Source organism: Cordyceps fumosorosea (assembly GCF_001636725.1).
Source record: "Cordyceps fumosorosea ARSEF 2679 chromosome Unknown scaffold_12, whole genome shotgun sequence".
NCBI lineage: Eukaryota > Fungi > Ascomycota > Sordariomycetes > Hypocreales > Cordycipitaceae > Cordyceps > Cordyceps fumosorosea.
Window position 1 is genome coordinate 83691 of NW_017387312.1, and position 26691 is coordinate 110381.

Sequence of the window (26691 nt, forward strand, 5' to 3'; positions counted from 1 at the left end):
AACACGAAACCACGACTTACTAAAAAACATTTGTATTATGGATGAAAAACAACCCATTTATAGATATCATGTCATGAGTCAAGCTGGACGTTTTCGGTAGCGTTTGTGCTGTTATGTTTATTTTCGTCGATTCATGCCATGTCCAGGGTAGCGACATTGCGAGACTGGACGCGACACCCCAGTCTTACACGCAACGCGTCCACGAGAACCCCCACATCACATCAACCTCTTCAAGTCAAGTTCAGCCTAAGGAAATCAATTGGATCAATTTGGTGTGTATGCTATACAACAAGAGAAGGCCAGCACCCCTTGCAACCAATATAAACCTGTCGCAATGTCGTAGCATGCAAGGCCTCTCTTTAGTATCGGTCATTGTCATATCCGTCGTCGTCTCGTCGGCGTCGACCAGATCCCCCGTGCTCCCGCCGACCACCATATTCATCGTCCTGGCCGTACTCGTCCCGTCCGCCATACTCATCCCGTCCACCGTACTCATCACGGCCGCCACGCCCCCCCTCGTGTCTGCCTCCGTAGCTGTCATCGCCCCGACCGCCATAGTCGTCATCGCGCCGCGACCCATGTCCGCTGCTGCGGCCATAGCTAGCCTCCTGCCGTCCCCCGGAGCTTTCTTCCCGGCCACCGTAACTGCTCTCGTCTTTGCCGCCGTAGCTGCTCTCATGTCTGCCACCATAGCTCTCCTGTCTTCCGCCGTAGCTTTCCTCTCTTCCGCCATAACTGCTCTCTTGTCTGCCGCCGTAGCTATTCTCCTGTCTGCCACTGTAGCCACTGTCGCTTCCACCTCCATAGCTGTCCTCCTGGCGTCGACCATATCCGCCGTTTCCGCTGCTACCGCCGTAGCTACTGTCGTTTCTACCACCATAGCTGCCCTCTCGGCGGTTGCCGCTGTCATGTCTTCCACCACCATAGTCATCATCTCTCCTTTGACCGGAGCTTCCGTACGAGTCGGAATCCTGCCGACGGCCACTGTCCTGTCTGCCACTGTCCTGTCGACCATAGCCACCCCCACTGCCACTGCCGTAGTCCTGTCGGCCACCGTCGCCGGTTCTACCACCAAAGTTACCCGAGCTCTGATCCGGCCGATTTTCAGTTCGGCCGCTGCTGTATTCCATTAGAGCCTGAGGGTTGCCTGGAAGGAAAGGGCTATTCATACCTGCCCTCTTCCTCGTCCGGGCTAAAGATGGATTTAATGAATCCTTTCAAGCCACCGGATTCCTCCTTCTCCTGCCTACCAGGCAATTGAATACCGGTTTGCTGCTCCACAATATCGGAAACCATACCACTGGCGCTTGTGAAAATGGCATTGGCTGCAGCACTGGCAATCTTGGTCTCCAGAGTGTCTGGCGCGCCATAGAGCTTACGCATTTCAAGCTTTCCAACACAGCCGTGGCCGTGGCCAGTGTCATAAACGCCCTCCTTGTGGTTATTTCCGTTCTGCACACCCTCGCGGGAAAGCTTCTGGCGATAGTCGTCGCGCTGGTCATCGCCCATCTGACCCCACCATTCCTCGACGACCTGGAAGATCATCTGGCGTGCCTCGCTGACACCATCATCACCCATACTTCTCTGGGCAGGGTGGTGAAGCACACCATAAATTAGGCGGTCACATAGACGATTCACGTCGACGTTTTCATCGTCAATGGCCTCCATCAACTGCGGAACAGCCCAAGAGACAGTCTTGGCAGCACCTCGACCGGCAACCTCGTTCAGAATCTACATCGGTTAGCAAATCCATTGCTTCATGGACATGTGCTTTCAAGAGGGGGCTCACGTTGGAAAAATGATCCTTGGAAAGCATGGAGTGGGTGGGGTTGGTGCTATTGTCATCATTGAAAACAACATGCTGCTGGTTCTGACTGCTCGTGATAATCTCCTCGGAACCAGTTTTGAGTTCGTTACGAATCTGTCGAATTAAAGGAACAATGAATGGGGCCATGATGGAGAAGACAAACTGGGTGAGTTGCTCTTCCAGCTGCTCAATGATCTTGGGTAGGACGGGGATCTTGTCGATGGCATTACCGATGGTCTTCATAATGTCATCATGAAGCTTGATGGCAGGCATGATTTGGTCAAAAATATTTTTGACGTAGACTGTGAACTCCTCGGGGTCTTTTGGCGAGACAGAGGTGTTTTGCATCTGGGCCGCATTGGCATTCTCCTGAATTTCGTCGATTTTCTGCTTCTCCTTGCCGCCACCAAGGATGCCGTCGGGGATCTTGTCAAGGAGATCGCGAAGGAAACTGGTATCAGACTGCTTACGTTGCTCCAGTGCTCCTTCGAGCTCCTCAATCTCGTTTTGGGTCAGCTTGTCGGACACTATGCAGCGTTAGTATACAAGCACTGGCGATGAACGGTGGAAGGACTAACCTTCGCCAGTAACAGAGTGCAGAAAGTCGACACCGCCGAAAGTACCTGTCACGATAGGGTATACGGAGTCCTGTGCACCTTCGAGCTGGATCTTGGTGTTAGTTCCACAGTGAGGGAAGATGTCACGCTCGCCCATTTCGATGAGGGCAAGTTCGGTGTAGTTGCTGTGCGCAAAGAAATCTGTAAAGCAGGTTAGACTGTGGAAGTGGTGCGACAAAATTTAGAAAAAAAAAATCATGCCCTCTAAACAGTGCAGGCCGGTGCCCATGAGGCGGAGAGCCTCGTTGCGATCGGCTTTGTCACTATTCTGTTTGTAGCGACGGCCAAGCTCGATGCAGCGGGTGAAAAGATTACGAACATGCTTGGCCGAGGTCATGATGTTATCAGATTCGGAAGCGATGTATTTCTTCATTCCGTTGCGCTCATCGATGGAAAGTTCAGCGTCCTCGTCGACGGGACCTCGGAGGCGATCGTAGTACTCGCGGGCATCGACATTTTCGGCGTAGTCCTTGGGGTTATCAATGTGGTCTTCGGGGCGGTAGCAGCCAACGCGATCGGTCGTGACTTCGAACTCGCCGGAGCCATAACCAAAGGTCATGAAGCCAAGAACGCAGAGGAGTAAACGGATCGCCTCGGCGGAAACAGCCTTGACAGTGCCGACGTCGATGGCCTGAGAGTAGTCGCGAAGCCAGTTACCAAAATAGACACGGGAGACCATAAGCTTGCTGAACTTTTTGCCGTTGAAGGCTTGTGCCATGGCAATGGAGAGCAGAGCATCTTCAATGTCACCGTGGCGCCCTATGTGAAAATCTGTCAGTTACGCCGAGCGGGCGAATGGCGAGGCAGATGACAAGCGAATGACTGACAGTTTTGCCCTTCGACTTTTGAGATGGAAGCGATATTTCCAGCACCGAAGGCGGCGGCCGGGCTTGCCAAGGCGGCAAGGATGACGAGACCCAGCAGCAGACCCGGAAATCGAAAGCTGGACATGGTGGAGGTGTAAACAGTGTAAGGTGTTCTCTGGGGGGTGCAGTGACTTTCAGGAGGTTACGGCTGCGGGTGCGGTTAGAAGGGTTGATGAGGAGACGAAGATTCAACCAGGTGCAAGGAAGAAACAGGAGAAACGAAAGCGTGAAAGAGGGAAATGAAGAAGAAGTGAAGACGGGAGAAGAGGAGGGGGCCGCGAGCAAGGAGGGGTTCGTGCTTGGCGGGGGAGATGGTACGTCAGTCAGTGTACAATAGGCGTTTATGAGGCAAAGCACGCGGCAGGGCACAGCGTAAGCAGTGCACGACTATCAACAGCGAAGTTCTCCAGCGCATAGTTGTACGAGACGTTTTTTTAGCGGAACCAAAAGACCGGTGAAGTTACGCGGCGACTCGGATAGTGGTGCGAGGGGCAGAAAGCAACAGCACTAATCGAGGGGCACGAGCTTTGAGTGGTTGGTGATAGTTTAGAAGGAGAGAGTTAGGCCGCTTGTGGCAAGTTTTGGGAGGGCTGGGAGGGGAATAAAGGGGCCGCTAAACTCGCGAAGCTTATTATTATACTTTAAGCGTTTGAGTAGCATACTAATTGGAGGCCAGTGCCTGGGATAGATGACGATGTGCAGTGATTGATGGCGCTGCGGATGGCAGGGCGGGGAGGTGGCGTACAGAATTACCCAGGTAAGTCAAAGTATGACGAGGGATTGGGCTTGTCAACAGAGCAGTTTGAATTTGATGAATGTTGGTCGAAATTGCATGCAGAGTATGATTTACAAGTATCATCGCTTCAATATTTCCACAGCAGCCCAAGGCCATGGATTTGAGGCATTGACGTTGGAATTGCACAAGCAAGCTGAGACCCTGAATCGGTAAAGCGGGGCTCCTATCAGCTTGCTGGTCAGAGGCAACAAGTGCAGCCTCAGGCCTCCACTAAACTGAACACTGCTTTGTTTATGCTGCGACGCGTAACTGCAGATCATTAACGTGTTTCAGAACGCAGATTCACACCACCTGTCGACGAAGAAGAAACAACGGAGTCTCTGCAGCTTGCAGAATGCTCTTCAATTCTGAATGGTATAGGTGCAAGTTGAAATAGAAGAGATGCGTTATCTCCTGTCGGCATGGCTCGGCGTAATCAACGCCCAGTGATTACTTGCTAGTGACACGACAGTGGTTGAATGAACCCTACCTATTGAGTGAAGCAAATAGAAATGCACAGTCCAAGCCGGTAGCCGCTGAGAGACTGATTAGCAAGAAGACTTTTTTGCCCAGTTGAAACTCCCATCACCAACTCGTTACGGCTGCCGAGGCAGGCTTGACGACCATGTGCTACCCTGTTGGTTTATACACCAGGCATGCACTGGCAAAACAAGTGCGTTGAAAATGCCCAATAATTTCAACATGAATCTACACCGTGATTAAATAATCAGCTGAGTCGTGACAGTTGGGACCGGATGGTAAAATGACAAGTTTGTCGCGGCGGACGATATCAAAACGCAACTTCCGTGACAGAGAGTGCAGACGGAGACCGGCTTTTGTACTCGTCGTTTATCGCGAGCTAGAATGGCTTCAACGGCCTACCTGGCTAACGGCGACTGTAAGAACCGCATGTTCCGCTAACATCATACAGCGTAGCAATGGTGACGTTGTAGGCCCCTGATCGGCCTACGCTTTGTACCTAGGGAACTGGTTGGCAACGAGGAACCAACACCTGGGAGTTGACTAAACTACGGCTTGTGTAAGATTTTGCTGGCTGTTGTCTGTATAGCTCGCTGGTAATGGGCGTCGAAGCTGCAGTGGCCGGTGTAATGTGCTAGCCTGAGTTCAGTAATTTTCGTTGGCATATCGCAGACCTCAGCGCTTCATCATTAATCAAACAGGTTTGGGCACCTATCGTTCTTGCGTTCAGCAGCCAAGCTCAGCAGCCATGCTGAAGGCCAAACGCCGGTAGAGAAGGTTAGCGGTGTCAGGTAGCCAGCACGGGGATACTGGAGTGTCGCAGTGCTGACACGCCGAGTGAAGCAAGTGAGGGGTAACAGAGCCGTGCTGAGAATTACACTCTGTGCATGTGGAAGCCTGAAGCCGCTGGAACGGCAGCAGACTGTCAGCCCAACTGAAGAGCCCGACCGGGAACTCTGGGCTTTTCGGTCAGAATCCTCCCGCCCAACCCAGTCACAGTGCCACAAGGCCGCGCCGCAATTTACAAGGTGCCGATGGCTACAGGGCTTCGCCAAAGTCGCCGCGAGGTCTTGTGAGATCAAAGTCGAGTCCTGGCCAGCGGTCAAAAGGGCCATTGGGAGTCGTGCTAGCATCGACGCGACACCGCAGTGGCTGCAAATAATTCCCGTGTAAGACTGCTGCTCATTGAATCATTCACTAGAGCTGTTTTAACAACTGCAGTAGCAACACAATAGATTGAAGTACACACAGCAGTTAGTCGAGTACACGCTGTATACCGCAGCTGGGCGTAGGCGCACTGGGTGTGGTGGAGAGAAAGTCATTTCGAGAGAGAGTGAGAAACCTCAGAGGTAGGTATGTACAGGGGTTGCGGGAGACAACGGGAGACGGCATAAAAGGAGTGCTATGGCGAGATGGAGGCGATCGTTGGGGACGGACACTCAGAGCAACAGCAGGCACATGCTAGCTTTAATTGCTTCTGGCCTGGAAACTTCAGTGTGCGTGGCGTGTAAAACCAGGGCGTGATACGGAGGTGAACGCGGCCGTTATGCCAGTTAATAAGTTGGTTACACGGCCAGGAACGCTTGTAGTGAGGTCGCTGTTACGAGGCTTCCACGTTCAATTTCCATGCGCCTGGGCTGCTGCAGCTGGTGGGGCATGACCCTGTAGGCCAGCACCTCGGCAAGCGAACTAGCGACTCTGTGGTAGGCCTTTGCAGTGCCACTGCTGTTTGCGGCTGGGCAGCTGCAGGAGAGAGCGCGCTGGAGCTCTGTGATACAGTGAGTTCCGGTAGCGGCGAAGGGGGGGCAAGTGTGCAGGTTCGGTCGACGGTTTGCCCATGAGGGCACTAGGCATGAACGGGACCGAATAGCGAGACACTATTCAAACATACCACCAGAGCTCAAAGCCGGCCAGGCTACAGTACTAATGTGCTATCTGGCCGGCGCGCACAAGAGCGAGCAAGGAGGGAGAGGGGGCGATGTGGGCGATTAGCAGGTACCTGTATGGCCAAACAGAGGTAAGCCACCAGCACTTGTCCAGTGCAAAATTTTCCTGCGCGACACAACCCCCTCCCCTTCTAGGCTAGCTGCGTCCAGGCACCCCCCCTTCACACCAGCGTCACCTCCCTAGGTAAAAATAACAGCGCACACCTCAACCATCCTCAACCATCCCTAACCACCAGGACCGCTGCGCTTACCCCGCTGGCTCTGAGCCGGCGTCGCGCTGATTGTGCACCGCCTGTGGCTCCAGGCTCGAAAGTACTTAATTGGGGCGCCACCCACCCGTTATGCCCCTTGCCCAGCCCCCCCGAATTTTTTTTCCAGATCACTCGCTGTCCTCTGATTTTCCAGCACCCCTCTGATCCCCTCTCCCAGGCTTCACTGAAATCTTCTCTTTCCTCCAGCACCTCACTCTCCCCCAAGCCTCCCGCCCAAAACCTCCAGCTCCACCATCACCACCGCCCGTCAACAGCGTCTTTCCGCTATCGCGTCAGTGGACTTTTTAGGCCTTTGTGATACCTCTGCAACTTCTCTCTGCTCTGGATTACAGTGCCACATCTGAAGCTTGAACCAATCCAACCAGCTTCAATCAAACGGCCAACGCTCCCCCCGGATCTGGCCTGTATATTCTCAACGTTCAACAAAGAACCAAGTCATTCATCACGATATGCCTCGCCCCGCCAAGAAGGCCGACGACAAGCTCAAGGGAGTCATTCCTGCTACCACCATGGTGATGCCACCCGTTATTGCTGGTCTCGTTCCTCCTGTGAACCCCAGCGCCGGTCCTCGTGTGGTTGATAACGAGAGCTTTTTGCGTGTCCGCGACTCCGTGAGTAGCCTCATTTTTTCTTCCCTTTTCAGCTCTGTATATACTTGAATATCCCCTCCTCGCCACCCTGCCTCATCCGCCCAATGTGTGCTGGCCTTGCTTGGGTTGGCGCATCGGACCTTGGTGTAACAGCTTGGTCGCGCCAGAGCAAAGCTTCATTCAGTGCCTAGCTAGCTAGCTACAGCTGGCCAAGCTGTTGCTTGACTTTTTGAGCTACGAGAAGCGGCGGCAACTTTGGCAGCAAACGGCTTTTTTGGAAATTGCAAACAAATGCGAGTCCACGCCCTTTACACCATTTTTCTCTCCCATGCACAAATCGTCAATTTTGCCTACATTTTTCTCCGTTTGTTTCCCTACGCAGCTGTCGCTGGCACGAGACGCGACTGGACTCTGTGTTGTTTACATGCGCCCCGCGAACACCCAAGCCCCAGCGCGTTCCCCCACTGCCCATCGGGTCTGGCTGGTGTCTCTTGCCTGGCCGCTAAAGTACGGCAGCTCTGCCAGCTTGGCCGCTATCCATCACCTTCACTAGCCACCTAGGTAGCTTCACCACCGCTTGCCACTACCAGTACCTATCATCTCATCGCGTCGTCTCCCTTCCCCTGTCCATTCAACCTTGTTCATATTTATTTGGTTATCTTTTCTGGTCTTGCGCTATTGAACAATGGCTTACACTTATCAGGCTGTCAGCCGTCTCTCTACTATTCTGGAGCTCCTCCGTTCCTTCACCAATGATTACATCCGCCAGACTAGCCTGCTTCTCGGTGAGCAGCAAGGTGATGTCAACGAGTTGATCAACAGCTTCGACCCCAGTGCCGCCGCCGCCGGGCTCATGCTTCCCGTTGGTGACCTGGCTGCGCCTCCAGCTGAGGAGAAGAAGGAGCGCAAGAAGCGCACTCATGATCCCAACGCCCCCAAGCGCCCTCTTACTCCCTACTTCCTCTACATGCAGCACGCCCGCTCCATCATCGCCAACGATCTTGGTGCCGAGGCCCCCAAGGGTGCTGTTCAGGAGGAGGGCCAGCGCCGCTGGGCCAATATGACCCCCCATGAGAAGCAGGGCTGGAACAATGCCTACCAGTACAACCTCCGCCTCTACAACGCCCGCGTTCACTCGTACAAGGCGGGCAACCCGGAGGCCAAGAACATGACGGATGAGGGTGCCCTCAAGTACGCCGAGGAGTTTAGCATTCCCATGCCGGACCTCAAGGACGCCTCCAAGACGGAAAATGTGCAGGCAGCCATCGCTGAACAGCTGCAAGACGACTCGGCCAAAACTCCCAAGAAGAGTGCAACGGGTCGTAAGCGCAAGAGCGATATCCCCGTCACCGAGGTCGAGACTCCCAAGGGCGGCCCTGCCAGCCCTGACAAGAAGCGCCGGCGCACGTCCACCAAGGCTGTTGATGACAAGGATGATGGCAAGAAGTCGGCGCGCAAGAACAAGAAATAATGTCTTGAGATGGGACTTGTGCAGCTCGATTCACACGGCGCATTTTTTCTTCGAAGCGTTTGCCTTTTCTTTCTCGCGGTTCTTTTCAATACTCACACTGTTATGATCGGCTGCCGAAGCGGCCACTTTTACATGGTTGAGGAACCAACACGTGTTGAGGCGACATGCCATTCGTGGCTCTCATAGTCCTGCGCGGCGCATGTCCCCTCACGTGTGAGCTGTACTAGCCTCGCCCGTCCTGCGCCTTGTGAGGCAATGCACAGCATGTAGCTGCTTGCTGCCCGCTCTTCTACTTTACTATATTTATCTGTTCTGGGATGGGGGTACCTGGCGGCGGGTCAGGTCCGGAAGACGCTTGTGCGCAGAACCAAAACTTGACGGTATACTATTTAGGGCCTTGTTTTTTTGCCTAGTTTTGTTTATATTTTCTTTCGGCGCGAAGTTTGGCGGGACAGGGGAGGGATATATCTGGTTAGGGCACTCTGGCGAGGTTCGCTGTGAACGAACCTTTTTGATGACTGTACTTAGCGGGAGCACTCGGTTGTCGAGAATGCCCGGTAATGAAAGCAATGATTTTTCTTGAACATTTCCAGTTTTCTAGGCATGCTATTATGCGTAGGAGGATGGACATTTATTGTCACGTAGTTGGACTTTCCATTTCGGTCACGGGAAGCTGCAGGTTTCTTTACTGATGAAATCAAGTTGGTATTTCCGCCAATTCTAGCAAAACTCGCTGAACAAGCCATGAAATGATGAAAAGCTCCCAATGAAATGGCACTGGTGTGAAACCACACATACACCACCACGAACACGGACGGGGTAAGTACACGTACAGCCTTCCCATCCAAGACAACGCATCTGCCGCCTGCCTGGCCGCTGCCCACCCACACACATCAAAACACGTAATACGCCTGCGTCAAGGGTAGAGTCTCGGCGGGCTCGGCGGTGCAGACCTCGCCGTCGGCCTCGACGGTGTAGCTCTCCGGGTCGACGCGCATGCGGGGCATGGCGTCGTTGAACTTCATGTCGGCCTTGCCGACGGAGCGGCAGCCATGGACGGCCTCGACGCGCTTGCGCAGGCCGTACGAGGCGACGGTGCCCGAGGCGACGGCAGCCTGGGAGACGAAGAGCACGCTGGTCTCGGGGACGAGCGGCGCGAACATGGGCCGGCCGATGACGGGCTGGACCGTGGGGATGGACGCGTTGGGGTCGCCCTGGCGGGGAGTTTGCTTGTCAGCGTTCATGCCTTTTTTTTTCCTTGGTGCGTTTGTTGGTCGCAAACTCTACACAATAGACTGGTGGGAAGCTCAACAAAGAAAGCAGAAAAAAAAAAAAAAAAACTCACCATCTGCGACCAGGCTATCAACCCGCTCTTTATCACCTGGTGCGGCTTGGTGCCGAACCAGGCCGGGTCCCAGATGACCAGGTCCGCCAGCTTGCCGACCTCGACGCTGCCGACGAGGTGCGCGAAGCCCTGCGCGAGGGCCGGGTTGACCGTGTACTTGCTGACGTAGCGCTTGACGCGAAAGTTGTCCGCGCCGGACCCTTCGTCCTCGGGCAGCGGCCCGCGCTGGCACCTGTTCTTGTGCGCCGTGTTCCACGTGCGCAGGACGACCTCGCCGCAGCGGCCCATGGCCTGGGAGTCGGAGCTCATCATGCTGATGGCGCCGACGTCGTGGAGGACGTCCTCGGCGGCGATGGTCTCGGCGCGGATGCGGCTCTCCGCAAAGGCCACGTCCTCGGGGATGTCCTTGGAGAGGTGGTGGCAGACCATGAGCATGTCGAGGTGCTCGTCGAGCGTGTTGCGCGTGTAGGGGCGGGTCGGGTTGGTCGAGGAGGGGAGCACGTTGGCGCGCTCGACGACGGAGATGATGTCCGGCGCGTGCCCGCCGCCGGCGCCCTCGGTGTGGTACGTGTGGATGGTGCGCCCGCGGAAGGCGGCCACGGTCGACTCGACGAAGCCGGACTCGTTGAGCGTGTCCGTGTGGATCAGGCACTGCACGTCCATCTCGTCGCACACGGTCAGGCACGCGTCGATGGCCGAGGGGGTGGCGCCCCAGTCCTCGTGGATCTTGAGCCCGCACGCCCCCGCGGCCACCTGCTCCCGCAGCGCCGCCGGCGCCGAGTCGTTGCCCTTGCCCGTGATGCCTACGTTGACGGGCAGGGTGTCGCAGGCCCGTAGCATCTGCTTCATGAGGTGCTTGCCGGGCGTGCACGTGGTGGCATTGGAGCCGGAGCTGAGAGAGAGAGAGAGGAAAAAGGTGAGCAAGGGTGACTGACGTTCAGAAGAAAAAAGGCAGATCATCTTACCTAGGACCGGTCCCTCCCCCTAGAAACGTCGTCACGCCAGATGCCAACGCCTCCTGCGCCTGCTGCGGACAGATCAGGTGAATGTGCGTGTCGATGGCTCCCGCGGTGACAATCTTGTTCTCGCCCGCGATCACGTCGGTGCAGCTGCCGACGACCATGTTGGGCGCGACGCCGTCCATGACGTCGGGGTTGCCAGCCTTGCCGATGCCGACGATCATGCCGGCCTTGACGCCGATGTCGGCCTTGTAGATGCCCGAGTGGTCGACGATGAGGGCGTTGGTGATGACGAGGTCGAGCGCGTCGGCGTCCGGCCGCCCCGTCGCCTGGCCCATGCCCTCGCGTAGCGTCTTTCCGCCGCCGAACTTGCACTCGTCGCCGTAGGCCGTGCAGTCGCGCTCCACGCGCACCCACAGGTCCGTGGCGCCGAGCCGCACGCGGTCGCCCGTCGTGGGGCCGAACATGACGGCGTACGCGGCGCGGTCCATGCGATACGGCCGCGGCGCCCGCGGGACGCGGTTTGCTACCGCGCCTGCCGCTGCCGCTGCCCTCGTCGTCGCCGACCCTCTCCGCCGGGCTGTGCTGCCGTTGGTGATGCCGTTGGTCGTCTTCTCGTCGGGCTCGGGCAGGTGCGCGTATCCCTGCGCCTGCAGCCTCTCGACGATGTCGTCGACGCGCCACCGCTCGACGCCGCCGGTGGCCAGGCCGTTGCCGCCGCGGATGACCTGGTGGCCGGCGATCTCGACGAGCGTGACCGTCTTGGCGTCGCCGGGCTCGAAGCGGTACGAGGTGCCGGCGGGGATGTCGAGGCGGAAGCCGTAGGCGCGGCCGCGGTCGAAGGCGAGCTCCGGGTTGGCCTCGATGAAGTGGTAGTGGGAGCCGACCTGGATGGGGCGGTCGCCGCGGCTGGTGACGCGCAGGCTGATGCGGCGGCGGCCGGGGTTCAGGGTGATCTTTTCGGCCTTGAGCGGGACGAGGGCGCCGGGCTGGCGCGCGGGCGCGAAGGCGGCGGCGTCGAGCTCGGCGGGGAAGAGCGCGTCGGCCTCGGCGCCGCGCGGGACCGGCAGGAAGCTGCCGTAGAGGGCGCGGGCCAGGTCCCCATCGTCGGTGCTGATGGGGTTGTGGACGGTCACCAGGTAGGTGCCGGTGGGAAAGGTGCCCTCGACCTGGATCTCGCGCAGGGTGTGGCAGACGGAGGGCATCACATGCCGCCGGCCGAGCATGGTGGCGCCGAGGGCCATGAGGTCGGCGACGGTGTGGTTGCCATCGCGGATGAGTTCTTGGATGTTGTTGGTGATAAGGGCCTAAGATGACGCCAAGATCTCATGTTAGCTTTTTCGTGTTTTTTTTTTTTTTGCATTCTTAATTTTTTTTTAATCATTCATTGATAGTGTTGGGTGGATAATCGGTAGTAGGGGTCTTGGTGGTGTAAGTCCCCGGCCCCGAGAGTCGGAGCGCCAAGTGGTCGGCGGGTGGATTCGAAAAGATAAGAAAGAAAGAAAGCAAGCAACACAAAGAAACGTACCGTCGCCTCGGCATGGTTAAGCTTGACTCCTCGCGCCAACCTCCGCTGGGCAAGCAGACCAAGCTGTGAGATGACGAGCTTGTCGAGCTTTTTCGCCGCCCAACTGTTAGCCTTTCGTCTCTGTTCTGTCCCTTGCCTTGATCAAGAACAAGAATGCTTGGCAAACGTACCTCCTTGGGTACAAGGTGCATCCTTTCTCTGCGGCTCTTCTTAGTGGTGGGCTGGAGTCCCCCTTTCGTGTCGTCAGCGGTTCCGGATTGGGAAGAAACGTTGGCCAGGGTGCGTGCATGCCCCAAATCGGTACCGAGCGATCGGGGAATGAAACGGTCGAGAGCGAAAAGTCTGGGGAAAGAGAGATTACAGATGGAAAAGGAAAGGAAAAGAAAGGGAGAGGAAGGGAGAGGGAACAGGATAAGAGCAGGTCTGTCTAGAGAGCTACAGGCAAGCTAGAATGGAACAATCGGCACTTAGACAGCCACCAGAGGGCCGGAGTGGCCATCCCGAAGATAACGAGAGACAGACGGACGACGAGAAGAGGTGCGCCAGTCCAGAACGCCAGTCCAGGGGCCGACTGGCCGAGTAGCCGTGCCTGCGGAACCCCCGTCGCAGTTCTGGGGAGAATGCAGCCAGTGCGCCCCAGAGATAAGGACCAGAGCAAGGCCATCCGACTTGAGGCCGTTGTCCCAGACCGGTTAAAGTTGAGAGTTAGACCAGACGCTAGCTACAGTACATAGTTCCCGGCTCGCTCGCCCGTCCAAGGCAGAGCACACGGCCTTGCATTTTGCTGGGTTTAACTTTGTTTTTTTTTTTCTGGTTCTGAATGTTCTCGGGAACTGGATGCTCTCTCTCTCTCTCTCTCTCTCTATCTTGTGCAGCTTTTTGAGGAGGGGGGGGGGGGGGGAAGTCGACTGATACGAGGCTGAGGGGCTTGCTTGATGCACACGCACCAACTCTTCTTTCTGGCAAGCCGATGATCAACAAACGCTTGGGACACAGGCCAGAAATTCCCGCGTCAGAAATATCTAATATTTCTCAACTCTTCTCAATTTTAAATGTCGGCCCCCGCGCGGGTCATGTACATGGACGGAGGTCTCCGGGGAATGGACGCATATACCGGGGCATTCCTATCAACCCAAGCTCCCTTTTCCTTCCGGGTGGGTGGATATTGAGGTTCGTTGGTGCGGCTCTTTCATCAACTCCAGGGCAAGTTATTTCCACGCGACTTGTCAAGATAAACCAACATGCATTCAGAAAAAATCATCATGTTTCAACCTCCATCACCCATGTATGAACTAGCGAGCTTGACCATCAATCTTGACCAGCAGTGAGACTCGCACCGTACTGGACCAGTCTTCTCCGAGGGCTCTCCCAACAACCAACCTTCACACCCTCACTAATAAGAAAATGCACGCACGTACTGGAAAAACACTTGACCATCTGTCTCTCTCGCCACCCGACGACCTGGGCCCTGGCTCCTCGCATTGTCTCATCGTAGAGACGCTGTGTCACCCCGTCTTGCCCTGCCCAGCCTGCCGGGTCTAGACCCCAGCCCGGGAGACGCGGACAGGAAAAGGACGGGTTCGGATACCCAGGCAACGGAAGGAAGGGAAGAACGAGATGACGATGACGAGTAGCTTGGGGTGGCTTGGATAAAGAAGCCAACGGGGGTCCCTTGTGTTTCGGTGCCGACCTCGCTGTAAGTTAGTAGGGTCGGGCCGTCCGCCATCTCCGCCCGCCCCAAGTCGTACGTAGATCGTCTTCCCTTTCTTTCATTACCTAGTATATAGCGTTCCCTCTCCTAACCGGTTAGCCTCATCCATCGTGGCGGTCAGGCCGGCCGCCAACAGCTTCATCCCATATGCGACAACAAAACTAGCTTCCTACTAAACCTAGCCCACGCCTTAGCCGATGCGACTGTCTGTGGCTGCCCATCTTCCTTCCGATACGACATGATGCGTTGTCCAACAACACGTCGGATGAAGTTAGATTTCCATGCTGCCCTTCATGTCCGTTGAGCCTTTCATTTTCCGCCCGTCAGCAAGCCACAACGTCTCAGCTCACCACCACCACATCACTCACAGCCATATATGTCCTTTACTTCACCCCGGCTTTCACGAACTCTTGAGGCACAGCATGACCTCGCTGGAGCCTTGTAAATGTATGTGCGTGTTCCCGATGGGGTGACATCTCTCTGCTGCACCAGTGCCGGGTTTGCCGCGTTGTTTACACGGGAGTCACACGAGCGGGCATCATGTGTGTCGCCAACCGATGTAGTAGTATTCACCGTGTCTCATACCCCCCCTAGTGTCGGCCTCTACGGTAGGCAACCAGTGCAGTAACAAAAGGCCCAAGACGAACCCTACACCAAACTCCGATACAAGAATCTTGCTAACCCAACTGATAATCATACCACGGAAGAGATATCCTCTAAACGCCAGGCAAGACGTATGCCTGCCCTTGTAGTACCCAAATAAACAAACATGACCCCCTCCCTCCTAGACCTTCGTTGGCGTCGTTATCAGCGGAAAAAGAAAAAAAAAAGGCGCACCTCCATGCTAGAGCCTACTCCTCCTCGATATCCTCATCCCACTGTTCCTTTTCCTTCTTCATCAGATCCGCCATCTCAGCAGACTTGAAGATGGAGCTACCTTCGTCCTCCACTCGGGGCACCTTCCGAAGACTCTCATCCTCGAAAACGGACCCGATCGTGTCTATCCAGCGTCGTCGGCGCTCCATCAGCGTCTTGGTAAGATCGCCGATGCCCGGACGAGCCATACCCGCCGCAGCACCGGCGGCGTGGCTGCCGCCGCCTGCACCACCCGGCCGCTTTGCCTTCTTGCTCTTACCCATGGTCCGGGTTCTCTTGAGGTAGGCTGCCTGTACTTGGGAATCCAAGTCCTCCAAAATCGTCTGGTACTCCTGGTGGGCCATCCGCTCCCGTACGAGATCGGTGAGCCGCGCTTTGCGGGCACCGTTGATGAGCATCTGCTCCTTCAGCCGGGTTTGCAGCACACGTAGTCGGGCGGCAACCTCGTCGTCAAAGTGACCGTCATAGTCGCCATCTCCCTCTGGTGGCAGGAAGCCGATGTGTCTGAGTTCCTGCTTGAGTCGCTCCTCAACCTGTGCATACTCCATCTTCGGATGAGTTGCCTTTTTCCAGGCGTCCGTTGAAGACTCGGTCATGTAGGTGGCTGGAGGCATCGCCTTATCGTCGCCCGCAGGCCCATGGTCATCGCCGTCGCCATTTACGCTTGCGTCGCCATTAATCCCGTTCGTCGCCGCTCGTTCTTCCGTCACCTGCTGGCGATTCTCGGGACGCAGAGCCTGCAACAAGCGCGATGCGAGAGGCCCAATAGAGAGCCCGTCAGTCTCGGCGACAGCGTCATTCATGTTCTCAATGGTACCGCGAGGAATGTTGGGCGAGAGCTTGTCTCGCCCTTGCTGAGGCGAGTCCAGAGACATGGCTCCATCGTCTTCCGCCCAGATTTCAGTATAGTGTCGCTTGCCTCGCTTCGGCATAACAAATGGTGAGGCTCGGTCGCCGCGCTCTCGTAGGAAGGCGAGATCTTCTTCGGAGAAGGGTCTAAAGAATGGCTCGATGTAGGTACTGAAGGTTGAAAAATTGATTTGACTGCTTGGTTTTGCGTTGCTGAAATCCTTATCCGGGGGATCGCCTGCAATGAGATCGGCGAGGTCACTCTGCGGGTATACGGCGACTGAGTAAATTTGCTTTCGCAGCTCCTCTGGGATGCCAGGGTAGACTTCGCGAACCTCGTATATGGTCGGGTCGGGGAAAGTGGACGGGTCTTCGCCAAACGTTTGCGCGGCAGGCATCTCTCGCTTTGGTGGCGCGCCCTCGTCTTCGGAACTGGATTCATCCTCATCACCCCCTTCCTTTTCCTTCTTGTCCACATCCATGGCAGTCGGGGAGCCAGCAGCATTGGGGGACAGAGGAGAGCTGGGAGACCCGGCTCGCCTTTGCTTTGAGTCCCGGACTGGCGAGGATTGATCTGTGAAGAAGAAAAGTCAACGTTGGCATATGCGTCTTGAATGCACCGGCTGTTTGCGACGTGTGCAGCGCGAGGATGCCGCAAGGGCACTTACCACCTCCGTCCTGGGCATCGCCCTTCTTGCGCTTATGCTTTACTTTCTTGCCTTCAGGTTCCCCATTGGCATGCATTCGATCAAAGTCATCCGGGCGGTTCTTGCGCTCGTCTGCTAGATGTCGCATGCCACGATCGTAAAAGGTGGATCGCTTCTCCATGATGTTGGTAAGACTCTTGAGCTTCTCGAGCATGGCGTCGACGGTTTTGGAGTCGGGAACGGTCGCGTTGGAGGCTCCATGATCGACCAGGTCCTCGTAGTTGAGGTTTGCGAACAAGATGACACGGGTGTTGAGGTAGTCGGGGTCGTAATACTCTGCTGGCGGGAGGGAGGAGGTGGCGGCGGCGGCGGGAGCGGGGGTTGTATTTCGGCTTTGCTTCTGCATCGCGGCGTTTTTCTTGCTGGTTCCCTTTTGACTGGATCCGGGGGCCATCCTGGCGCAAGACTGGCTCAGCACCAGAGCTTCATGGAGATACTGCCGATGGAATGATGGGAAGATGATGTCGGCTGAGCTTGTCTGCTGTGGATGAGTCGCGCCTTGAAAGCGTGTTGATTGGCGCTGTTGATTGGTGGGATGGGGCGAGATTCAGGATTGGGCTAGACTGGAGGCGGATTATTGATGCGCCGGATGCTACAGTGGGCGCCAGGTATCTGACCTGACCTATCCCCACGATAGTTGAGATAGCCAAAGATACCTAAGAAATGTGAAATGCCTAAAATATGTAAAATACCTAAGATATGTAAAATACCCAAGATATGTGAAATACCTAAGATATGTGAAATACCTAAGATGCCTAATAAGAGAGGGTGAGATACCCAACAGGGGACGAATACATGTTGCCGCCCACTGTAGGCACGGGCTGTAGGTACCGGCTGTGGTCTAAATAGGCAGAGATGTAATCTGCATATTTGTTAAAATGCGTTTCCCGCCAAGTACTCTCCGAGAGTCTAACAACGTCTCTCGAAATTGGGCAACGACTCAGCCTATCAGCTTCGGCCATAGTCGCGAGCAGCCCGCCCAAGGCCATCTGGGGCTCGTGCCTCGGCGGTAGGCCTAACTTTTGCAGCAACTATAAAGACTGCATCGCAGGGAAATCACACGGTGGTGGGCTGCATCAACCTCGCGCTGTACGGCAACAAGGACGTCCGCGCCGCGCTCCATGACACGGCTAGTGGAAGCAGCAAGGGCTGTGACGAGACGGGTTTCCTAGTTACTCAGGGCCGGGGCGCGACGACTACTTTACGCTCGCTTTACTCTACGGCCTTTTGCTAGGCTCTTAGTAAACTTTGAAGTGTGTAGTGTTCGTTACGTTTTGAGTGTGTATATTTTCAAATGGATTAACTAGTATAAGTTGTTTATAGTGTACTTAGCATTTTCAAGCTTCCTTTGTCGCGGAAGAAATTGCAAGTCAAACTTTCGGCAAAATCGTCTTGGTGTCTTCCCGACTAGCAGCTTTTTATCCATAGAAATTCAAGAGTATAACTTACTAGTTGGGTAGAAGACGATCCCCGCCGAACTTTAATAAGGGATGCATTTGAAGGTTAGCTGGAAGAAGGCGCCAAGAGCATTGTGTCTACCTACACAGGCCCGGGGTTATCCAATGCTCTCTCTACAACAACAAATGACTGCCTTTTGTCAAAGAATGTAAATGGAAAGAAACTTTCAATAAGAGACCGCAAAAGGATATGATTTGCTCGGCTTAAGAAATGCCCAAAAAAGAAACGTACAGCACCCGGAATTCGCTGGTCGTCACCGAACCAACTACTACTCGGGCGCTCGAGTGGTTATCGCTCGGAGATCAGACGGGATCCAGATTTATCACTCGGCTATGGCCGTACATACTAAGCAGGTATGTTATTAGAGTCTATATAGGAATTTCCCATCTTACAGTACAAGTAGCTCCTGATTAATTTAATAAACGACCGTGGCTTCTAATATGAATTCTTTCAAGTATGAGGGTCCGTACTTGGAGTGTTCCTGGTAGATACGGAGGAGTGTATTATGACGACTTCTATCACCCTACCGAAAGAAGCGAGGGAATTACGACCAAAGGAACTCATACATGGCGTATTGGATATTGAGCTTTCGAGTGAGAGGCAGAGGCATATTCGGCAGCTCTAAATAAAAATTATACAAGGTGTGTGGCTGGCGCCACCAGGATTAATTACCTTTTTCCAACGGGCCACGAGGCAGCCACCTTAAAAACAGAGCCACACCAGCAGGTCGCGCTCACAAAGTATAAATAATGGCCTTCTCCCGCCTCTGTGATGAGAACAATAAAATATTTCACGCATCTGCGAAACACATTACGAATTTGCACACTATACGACGTACTGCATTCCTGAACTTGACTCTTTATCTAGGCTGGACTGAGCTTAAGATCTACTTTGTTTTCTTTCACAAGATCACCCTTCATAGCATCACCCTTCATAACATCACCCTTCATAACATCACCCTTGCTCGACACGATGTCTACCCAACAGGTGCCAGCGAAGGACGAACCGGTCACAACATCCATTGCCAAGTCCGCCGAACCATCATCGCTAGACAAATCCGTCAAAACATCCATCATCATTTTATCAGACACTCATGGCATGACCCTCGACGGGAGGGTTCTGAGCCAGGTCGCAGACGTCTGTATTCATGCGGGAGATTTGACTGAACAATCATTATTAGAAGAAGTTCGGACCACAATCGCGCTACTATGCAGGATCAAAGCGCCGCTAAAGCTCGTTATTGCCGGAAACCATGATTTTACACTCGACACCTTGAGTTTTCAGAAGAAACTCCAGGCAATCCAGCCACCTCTCGAACCAGATCTAGTGAAGAAATCTTACGGCGATTATGAAGAAGCCAGGCAGCTACTCATTGACGCAAAGGAGGAGCATGGCATCCACCTGCTTAACGAGGGAACGCACGCCTTCGAGTTGCATAATGGCGCCAAACTCCGCGTGTACGCCAGTCCGTACACGCCATCCCTAGGTGATTGGGGCTTTCAGTATCACCCGAATATAGGTCACGACTTCGCTATCAAAGACGGGACTAATATTGTTATCACTCATGGGCCACCGCGGGGCATTCTGGACCGCACTGATTCCCGAGAGCGAGCCGGGTGCCCAGACCTCTTTGCGGCCGTGGCCAAGGTAAAACCACAGATACACTGCTTCGGGCATATTCACGAAGGGTGGGGTGCGAAGATGGTCGCTTGGAGAAGAAGATTAAGCGACAAGCCGTCTTTTCTTTCGGATATTGACAACACAGCCTCCTATGTCATTGAGCAGCTCAGTACACTTCACGAGACCATGTTCGATACCTCCGAAGATGCCAACTGCAAGAAGGCGAAACTTGAGAGATACACAGCGCAGAAGTACTGCAGCGCAAGCTGTTCCGAGAAGGATGTTGGCAAGACGTTGTTTGTGAACGGGTCCATCAAAGGCGACTCCTACGAGGATCTCCATTTACCTTGGCTTGTGGACGTCCTGCTGCCACGGGAGTCGCATTTAGTATCGGTTACTGACCACTTGATCAATGCTGATTCTGCCTCCTCAAGTGGCTCTGGCTTTGGCACGGAAGGGGCTACCCTTACCACGCATGTCAGCAAGAAGCGTGCTTTGGATTGCGAACAGCCATCAGATGCGGAATCACAGCGGGAGCAAGCTAGGAAAAAGACGTGCCCTGAGAGCGACTAAGTAGGCACAGGCACTTATACTGGCTCTTAGACTTGGAAGCATGGCTGTTCTGAGACCAACCAGTCGAGCACAGCGGACTACTGTAGGAAACGTGCTTTCGAAGCTAATTCGACAGCCATAGAACTGCTGCAGCAGCCCTAGGAAACTGCATGTTGAGCACGATTAATCATGTCGCAGGCCCCAAGCCTTCGGCTTAGACGAATGGCTGGGTTGAGGCTGATAAGCCAGTCACGGCAGGTTGGGAGGCAACGACCTTTGAAAGATTGCTGGGCAAGGGCGCGCGTAGCTTCTTGGAAGGGTATGTACCGGCTCCTGCTTCACTTCATTTCTTGATATCAGCCATGTTTCTCCAGGATGCAACTGCCATTTGCGGCGATCAGGGAAGACTGCCCAAGGTTTCTCTGGAATAGGGCCTGATAGATTTGTGTTTCTTCTTGTTCTCTAGGCATTAATAAATCAATGTTATTTTTTATTTTTGCTTGCGCCATCGCCCCAGCTCCCAGAACATCTCCAAAGCCTAAACTACATCCTCCAGTAAGTTTACTTGCATTGACGTGTCGGCATTCGTGCCACGCAACCGCTCAGTACGCTTACACGGCCACAGCTCCCTGCTTCCATCTCTCACCGTCGAAGCAGCCACAAGATGCCTAAACGCACTAGGCTTATAAAACTTTTTTTTTTTTTTTAAATTTTTTATAATAAAATTATTTTGTATCAGAGCATCACCAGGTGTCCAGTTTCAATAAATTAGACTTGCACAGCATCGATTGATTGTTATGGAAAATGCTCACGCGAGGATGCAGCCGTGCCTAAGAACCCTGCATCTGCCGGGGCCTTATGTGAGTACGTATAGTTATCCGTGCTGTTCATTTTATTGACCAACTTGGACACGCGTGTCCTTGGCTGAGGGCATGCTTCTGCAGAGCTTCCCAACAATGTGCTGTAACTAGGCCTTGACAAGGCACAAGCCAGACGCGCCTGATTGGCCGTCTTGGCGTGTAACAATGCGGGATATACCAGTAATAAGTGTACAAAACTTGGTACGGAGAACTGAATTTTGATTTGCACGTATTCTATTCGTACAGACCTAGTCAGTGGCGGGGCTGTCACAAGCCAGAGAGAGAGACAGACAGACAGGCAAGCAAGCTGGCAGGCCCGTCTCCCTGTCACCGATCCCGGTTGACAACTCCCACTTTTACTCAACAACAACAGGGCCCTTGAACTGAGCCAAAAGCCAAAGCCAAAGACTGACGCGCAAAGACAGCGAAACGAAGCCAAAGCCCCCAAAATACCAGCCCACCACACCTTCCGCTGGCGGCCGTTACCATCCACAAACTAGCCGCATGTGCATGGGTCGATGTATCTTATTGGGCGGATGGAGCCGGCTTAGTGTAGTTTGTGGGTGAGTTTATTCCTGGTAACTTGAGGAGAGAGAGTGGGATTGCAAATGTATCCTGATAACTTTTGTTGAGCTTTATCATTACGAGGGAGAGGAGAGGTGATACGACTGACCTGTTGGTGGCCACTGTTATAGTTGTGGCTGTGCAGGCTCATTCAATGACTGCCGACCAGCAACCTCTCTCAAAGCTTCAACGCTTCATCCTCTAACCGACGCCGACCGAGCCAAGTGACAGACAGTATGTATGGCCTTCCTTGCCTTGATCCCATCACCCCCCAAAGCAAGCTCCAGCTCCAGCTCCAGCTCCCACTCTCTCCGCCTCCGCAACTTGCTCGCCCACCACCCTCTCTGCTAGTCCAGGTCCATGCTCTTCTCGCTACCCACTTGCAACCCTGAACTTGCGCGATCTCTTCCGGTAGCTGGGTGGCAAGATGGCCTGCTGCACCAGTTTCTTGAACCGTGGAAGCCCGCCTTGTGGAGTAGCGTTGCTCTTGGACGTGCCTCATGCCTGCGATCGCCAAACAAGGACGCTGCCAGCCTACCAAATCTGCACATCCAACAGCCTCCTCCGCCCCCTGGCCCACACACACTCACTCCCTGGCTCTTGCCTGCAATCTGTCTTTCTCTTTTGCCTTTTCTGCCTGTTGTTAGTAGGCTCAACAAAGCTGGCAACGACTTGTTTCCCTTTTGCCCCATCAGTGTGCATCTACGCACCACGTTGCCCATCCCATGTGGCCCAGCCATTGGTCCACGCCATGCCAACCCCCAACCACTGCCGCAAAATATGTCATGTTGCAGGGGATAGAATACTGGTTACAGTACAGCATGTGTGTACTGGTAGACTCTGGAGGCGGGGCTGTTCTTTTTTGCTTTGCTTTGCTCTGGCCACCTTGTTGCACAGCATGAGACAAGCAGCCCCCTCCCTCTCTCCACGTTCCGACTAACACGTATACTCTTCATGTAAGTTGTAACAGCAAAAGCATCACCGGTCCCTGCGGGTCTGCCTGGCCTGCCCTTTCCAGCAATCAGTGCAGTGCAGACCAGAGTCCCCCACGTCGCCACGCGTGCGGTGTGAATACTGTTAGCCCATCATAAACCGGGTTCGCTCTTCCATTCGTACTAATAACTAGTTACCAGTACTAACTAGGTGGAAAGAAAGGAAAGCATGTGTCCATCCTGTCCTGTCCTATCTGTCCCCTTGTCGGCCGGCGGTGGAAACTCCAGGTACACATGCACAAGAAACCCTTGTTCCGTATATATACGCCACGCTCGACGAGGGGCAGCTTCCTGGCCCGCCTCTCTCTTTCATCCTTCTTCTCTTCTCGTACTCAACGTAATCTTCCTGCTTCAGTTCTGGGCAATTCAACAACGCTCCGAGCTGCACAAACTCCTCTACATAGTATTCTCTCGCAAGACAATGAGAGAATACCATGGCTTTTCCTGTAAGCTTCCTCATCATCAAAGCCTCACCCCCTCCCCTCCTCACCCCTCTCCGCCCTCTCTCTCTCGCCCTCTCTCCCTCCTCACCTCTTACTTATCCCCTCCCTCTATCCTCACGTGCTAACCACTCAATTCCCAACTCCATAGGGTGGTAACATTTTGCCCTTTGGCACCGACTTTGAATTGCGCTCTATGCACTATGCCGGCATAGCTGTTGCTCTCCTCGGCGGAGCCTGCCTCTTCTCCCTCGGCAAGGCCACCGTTGACGATAAGGAAAAGGACGAGTCCTCTCCCGGGCTCCTCAAGTCCTTCTTCCTCTTCTTCTACTCCTCCTTCCTCAAGCCTCACCAGGGCGGATCTAAGGCTTCCCAGCAAGATGCCCTCGAGAGCTTTTACAAGAGACAGGCCGGAGCCTACGACACCACCCGCGGCATCCTCCTCCGCGGTCGCGAGGACATGCTCGCCCTGGTCGTCGCTCAGCTCAAGGCCAAGTTCCAATCGCCCAAGGATGCTCAAAAGGGTAAAACCGAAAAGAGAATTTGGGTTGATGTACGTCTTTGTCCCTGTCCCTTGTCCCCTGATCTGCTTGCCCACCTGATTCTTCACTCTTCAATAAGCATGTCACTTACAACCCCCACAGATTGGCGGCGGCACTGGCTGGAACATTGAAGCCATGGGCGAGCACGTCAATGTTGCCGAATTCTTCTCCAGCGTCTACTTGGTCGACTTCTCCCCCTCCCTCTGCGAAGTCGCCCGCAAGCGTTTTGAGCGTCTCGGCTGGAAGAACGTCACCGTCGTCTGCCAGGATGCACGCAAGTTCCGCCTAGAAGACTACGAGGATGGCATACCCGCCACTCAGAACCTGCTTCGCTCCCCCGCACTCAGCTACTTCAAGCAGCAGCGCCCGGAGCATGGCGGCGCCGACTTGGTCACCATGTCTTACAGCCTGTCCATGATTGTAAGCTTTGACGCACGCGACGCGCTGTGATGAACCGGACCTAGCTAATCTTACTCAACAGCCTGACTACTACTCCGTCGTCGACTCGATTGGCTCTCTCCTCTCTCCGTCCGGTGTCTTCGGCGTCGTTGATTTCTATGTCCAGAACCAGTTCGACTTCTCCTTCCGAAACTACACTGCTGGTTACATTGACCGTCACGTCAATGCCCTCTCCCGCATGTTCTGGCGTGCTTGGTTTGACTTTGACCGTGTCGCGCTCGAGTCTGGACGCCGCGACTATCTCGAGTACAAGTACGGTACCATTCTCAACCTCAACGCTCGCAACCGCAGCCTCGGCTACATCCCTTACTACGTCTGGGTTGGATGCCAGAAGAAGCCCTTCTCCAAGACCGCCCTGCCCCATGAGATTCTGGAGCGAATCGACGCATATGCCACCGAGTCGCCCTACCTCTACCCTGTGAACCAAGGTGACGCCCTCACACGCGCCATTGAGAGATCTGCTCCCGAAATCCGCTCCAAGGCCTTCCTCACCGCTGTCCAGAACCTCTCGGCCAACCTACCTCTGCCCGCCTTCTTCTACCAGAACCACCACTGGCGCATCTACTACGACGACCAGCTCCAGAAGCACAAGCAGTTCAACGATGAGTACATCTATGCCTTTACCTGGGAGGATGCCCGTGTCGATGAGCGCATCCTCAAGCTTGGACCCGAGGACAAGGTTCTTGCCATTACTTCTGCTGGCGACAATATCCTCTCTTATCTGGCTCAGGGTCCTGCTCGCGTCCACGCTGTCGACCTCAACCCGACCCAGAACCATCTTCTTGAGCTGAAGGCCGCCGCTTACACCGCACTCCCCTACGAGGACTTTTGGAAGATCTTTGGTGAGGGCAAGCACTCGGAGTTCCGCACGCTCCTCATAACCAAGCTCTCGCCTCACCTTTCTAGCCGCGCCTTTCAGTACTGGCTCAAGAATGTCCACGTCTTCCAGAGCACCTATGGTCTTTACGACACCGGCGGCTCTCGCCACGCCATCCGCGCCATGCGCTGGGTTTCCCGCCTCTTCGGCATCCAGCGGGCCGTCAAGCAGGTGCTCGCCTCCAAAACCCTCAACGAGCAGCGCGAGATTTGGCGCAACAAGATCCGCCCTGCCCTCCTTTCCAAGCTCGTGTCCAACCTCGTCGTCGCCCAGGAGAGCTTCCTCTGGACCGCACTCGGCGTCCCCAAGAACCAGCTGGCCATGATCGAGAACGACCACGCCGAGTCGGACCTGGTCCGGGGCCCGAACCCGCAGGCCAAGAACACGCGCTCCCACGCCATCTGGCACTACATGGTCAACACGCTCGACCCGGTCGCCGAGGAGACACACATCGGCGCCGACAACCCCTACTACTACGTCTGCCTCGCCGGCCAGTTCAGCCCCAAGTGCCACCTGCGCTACCTCGACCAGGAGGTGCACGCCAAGCTCTCGCGCCCGGGCGCCCTCGACGGCCTCCGCATCCACACGGACGAGCTCGAGGAGGTCATCGCGCGCATCATGCCCGGCACGCTCACCGTCGCCGTCGTCATGGACAGCATGGACTGGTTCGACCCGGGCTCCGAGGCCGCCGCCAAGCAGGTCACCAAGCTCAACCGCGCGCTCGCCATCGGCGGCCGCGTCATGCTGCGCTCCTCCGCGCTCGAGCCCTGGTACCTCAAGGTCTTCGAGGCCCACGGCTTCGCGCCCAAGTGTCATGGAGGCCGCCGCGACGGCGCCTGCATCGACCGCGTCAACATGTACGCGAGCTGCTGGATCTGCACAAAGGTGGACAACCTCCGCCCGCCCACCCCGGAGCTGGACCGTGTCGGCAGCCACGAGATTACGAGCCTCGAGATCTGAGATGCGGTCCGCCAAGCCTCTGCGTGTGTGCTGGGGGTGGGGGAATCTCGAGCCGGATATCGTTGAACACTGTATCGTGTCGGTTTTGATGTGCTCAAAACGGTAAACGGAAGAAGCGAATGTCTAAATGCAGCGAATATGAGAATGCACCAGATTGTCAAGATGGATGGATAGCCTGAGTCCTCACAAGATAACAAGAATGCCGTAAAAATTGCAATGAATACAATACCCAAAATTGAGCGACTCATAGTCGACCATCTTGCAAGTGTGTGTGCACATGTATAGGAAAGGACGGTTTAACAACCCGTTCCGCGTTCATGTTCTTGTCTCGCGTGCTCACCACGGAATTCAAACCTAAGAGGTCATGATTACAAAAGAGAATGCATTCCACGGTAACAGAACCGTTATATCTTACGGACCGAAATACATGTGCCGTCTGCCTAGCAGACCATTCTATACACTGTGACCCAAGTCACATAAAGCCGCCTTGACAAAGAAAATTGAAACAAAAACCACACGTATTTTGGCCCTCATTCGCATTTAAACTCCCTCCACCGCTGTGCTATTC

The 26691-nt window shown here is 54.9% G+C and overlaps 6 protein-coding genes across 6 annotated transcripts; 3 read left to right on the forward strand and 3 right to left on the reverse strand.

The window, feature by feature from the left end:
• Positions 1–359: 359 nt before the first annotated feature.
• On the reverse strand, positions 360–3375 carry ISF_05113 (Heterokaryon incompatibility Het-C family protein; the record flags this gene model as incomplete). The annotated part of the gene is made up of 6 exons (XM_018848718.1): positions 360–1119; positions 1172–1731; positions 1790–2334; positions 2386–2565; positions 2635–3183; positions 3252–3375. 6 exons carry the CDS (start codon positions 3373–3375, stop codon positions 360–362), a joined length of 2718 nt encoding a protein of 905 aa, XP_018703854.1.
• Positions 3376–7212: 3837 nt separating this feature from the next.
• ISF_05114 (high mobility group protein) lies at positions 7213–8824 on the forward strand (the record flags this gene model as incomplete). The annotated part of the gene is made up of 2 exons (XM_018848719.1): positions 7213–7374; positions 8057–8824. 2 exons carry the CDS (start codon positions 7213–7215, stop codon positions 8822–8824), a joined length of 930 nt encoding a protein of 309 aa, XP_018703855.1.
• Positions 8825–9717: 893 nt separating this feature from the next.
• On the reverse strand, positions 9718–12847 carry ISF_05115 (urease; the record flags this gene model as incomplete). The annotated part of the gene is made up of 5 exons (XM_018848720.1): positions 9718–10038; positions 10170–11061; positions 11135–12435; positions 12657–12743; positions 12827–12847. 5 exons carry the CDS (start codon positions 12845–12847, stop codon positions 9718–9720), a joined length of 2622 nt encoding a protein of 873 aa, XP_018703856.1.
• A 2371-nt stretch (positions 12848–15218) lies between these two features.
• On the reverse strand, positions 15219–17193 carry ISF_05116 (Histone acetyltransferases subunit 3; the record flags this gene model as incomplete). The annotated part of the gene is made up of 2 exons (XM_018848721.1): positions 15219–16666; positions 16761–17193. 2 exons carry the CDS (start codon positions 17191–17193, stop codon positions 15219–15221), a joined length of 1881 nt encoding a protein of 626 aa, XP_018703857.1.
• A 2036-nt stretch (positions 17194–19229) lies between these two features.
• On the forward strand, positions 19230–20450 carry ISF_05117 (Metallophosphoesterase; the record flags this gene model as incomplete). Its single annotated transcript, XM_018848722.1, has 1 exon — positions 19230–20450. One exon carries the CDS (start codon positions 19230–19232, stop codon positions 20448–20450), a length of 1221 nt encoding a protein of 406 aa, XP_018703858.1.
• Positions 20451–23279: 2829 nt separating this feature from the next.
• On the forward strand, positions 23280–26123 carry ISF_05118 (Methyltransferase type 11; the record flags this gene model as incomplete). The annotated part of the gene is made up of 4 exons (XM_018848723.1): positions 23280–23291; positions 23437–23838; positions 23930–24247; positions 24309–26123. 4 exons carry the CDS (start codon positions 23280–23282, stop codon positions 26121–26123), a joined length of 2547 nt encoding a protein of 848 aa, XP_018703859.1.
• Positions 26124–26691: the final 568 nt, after the last annotated feature.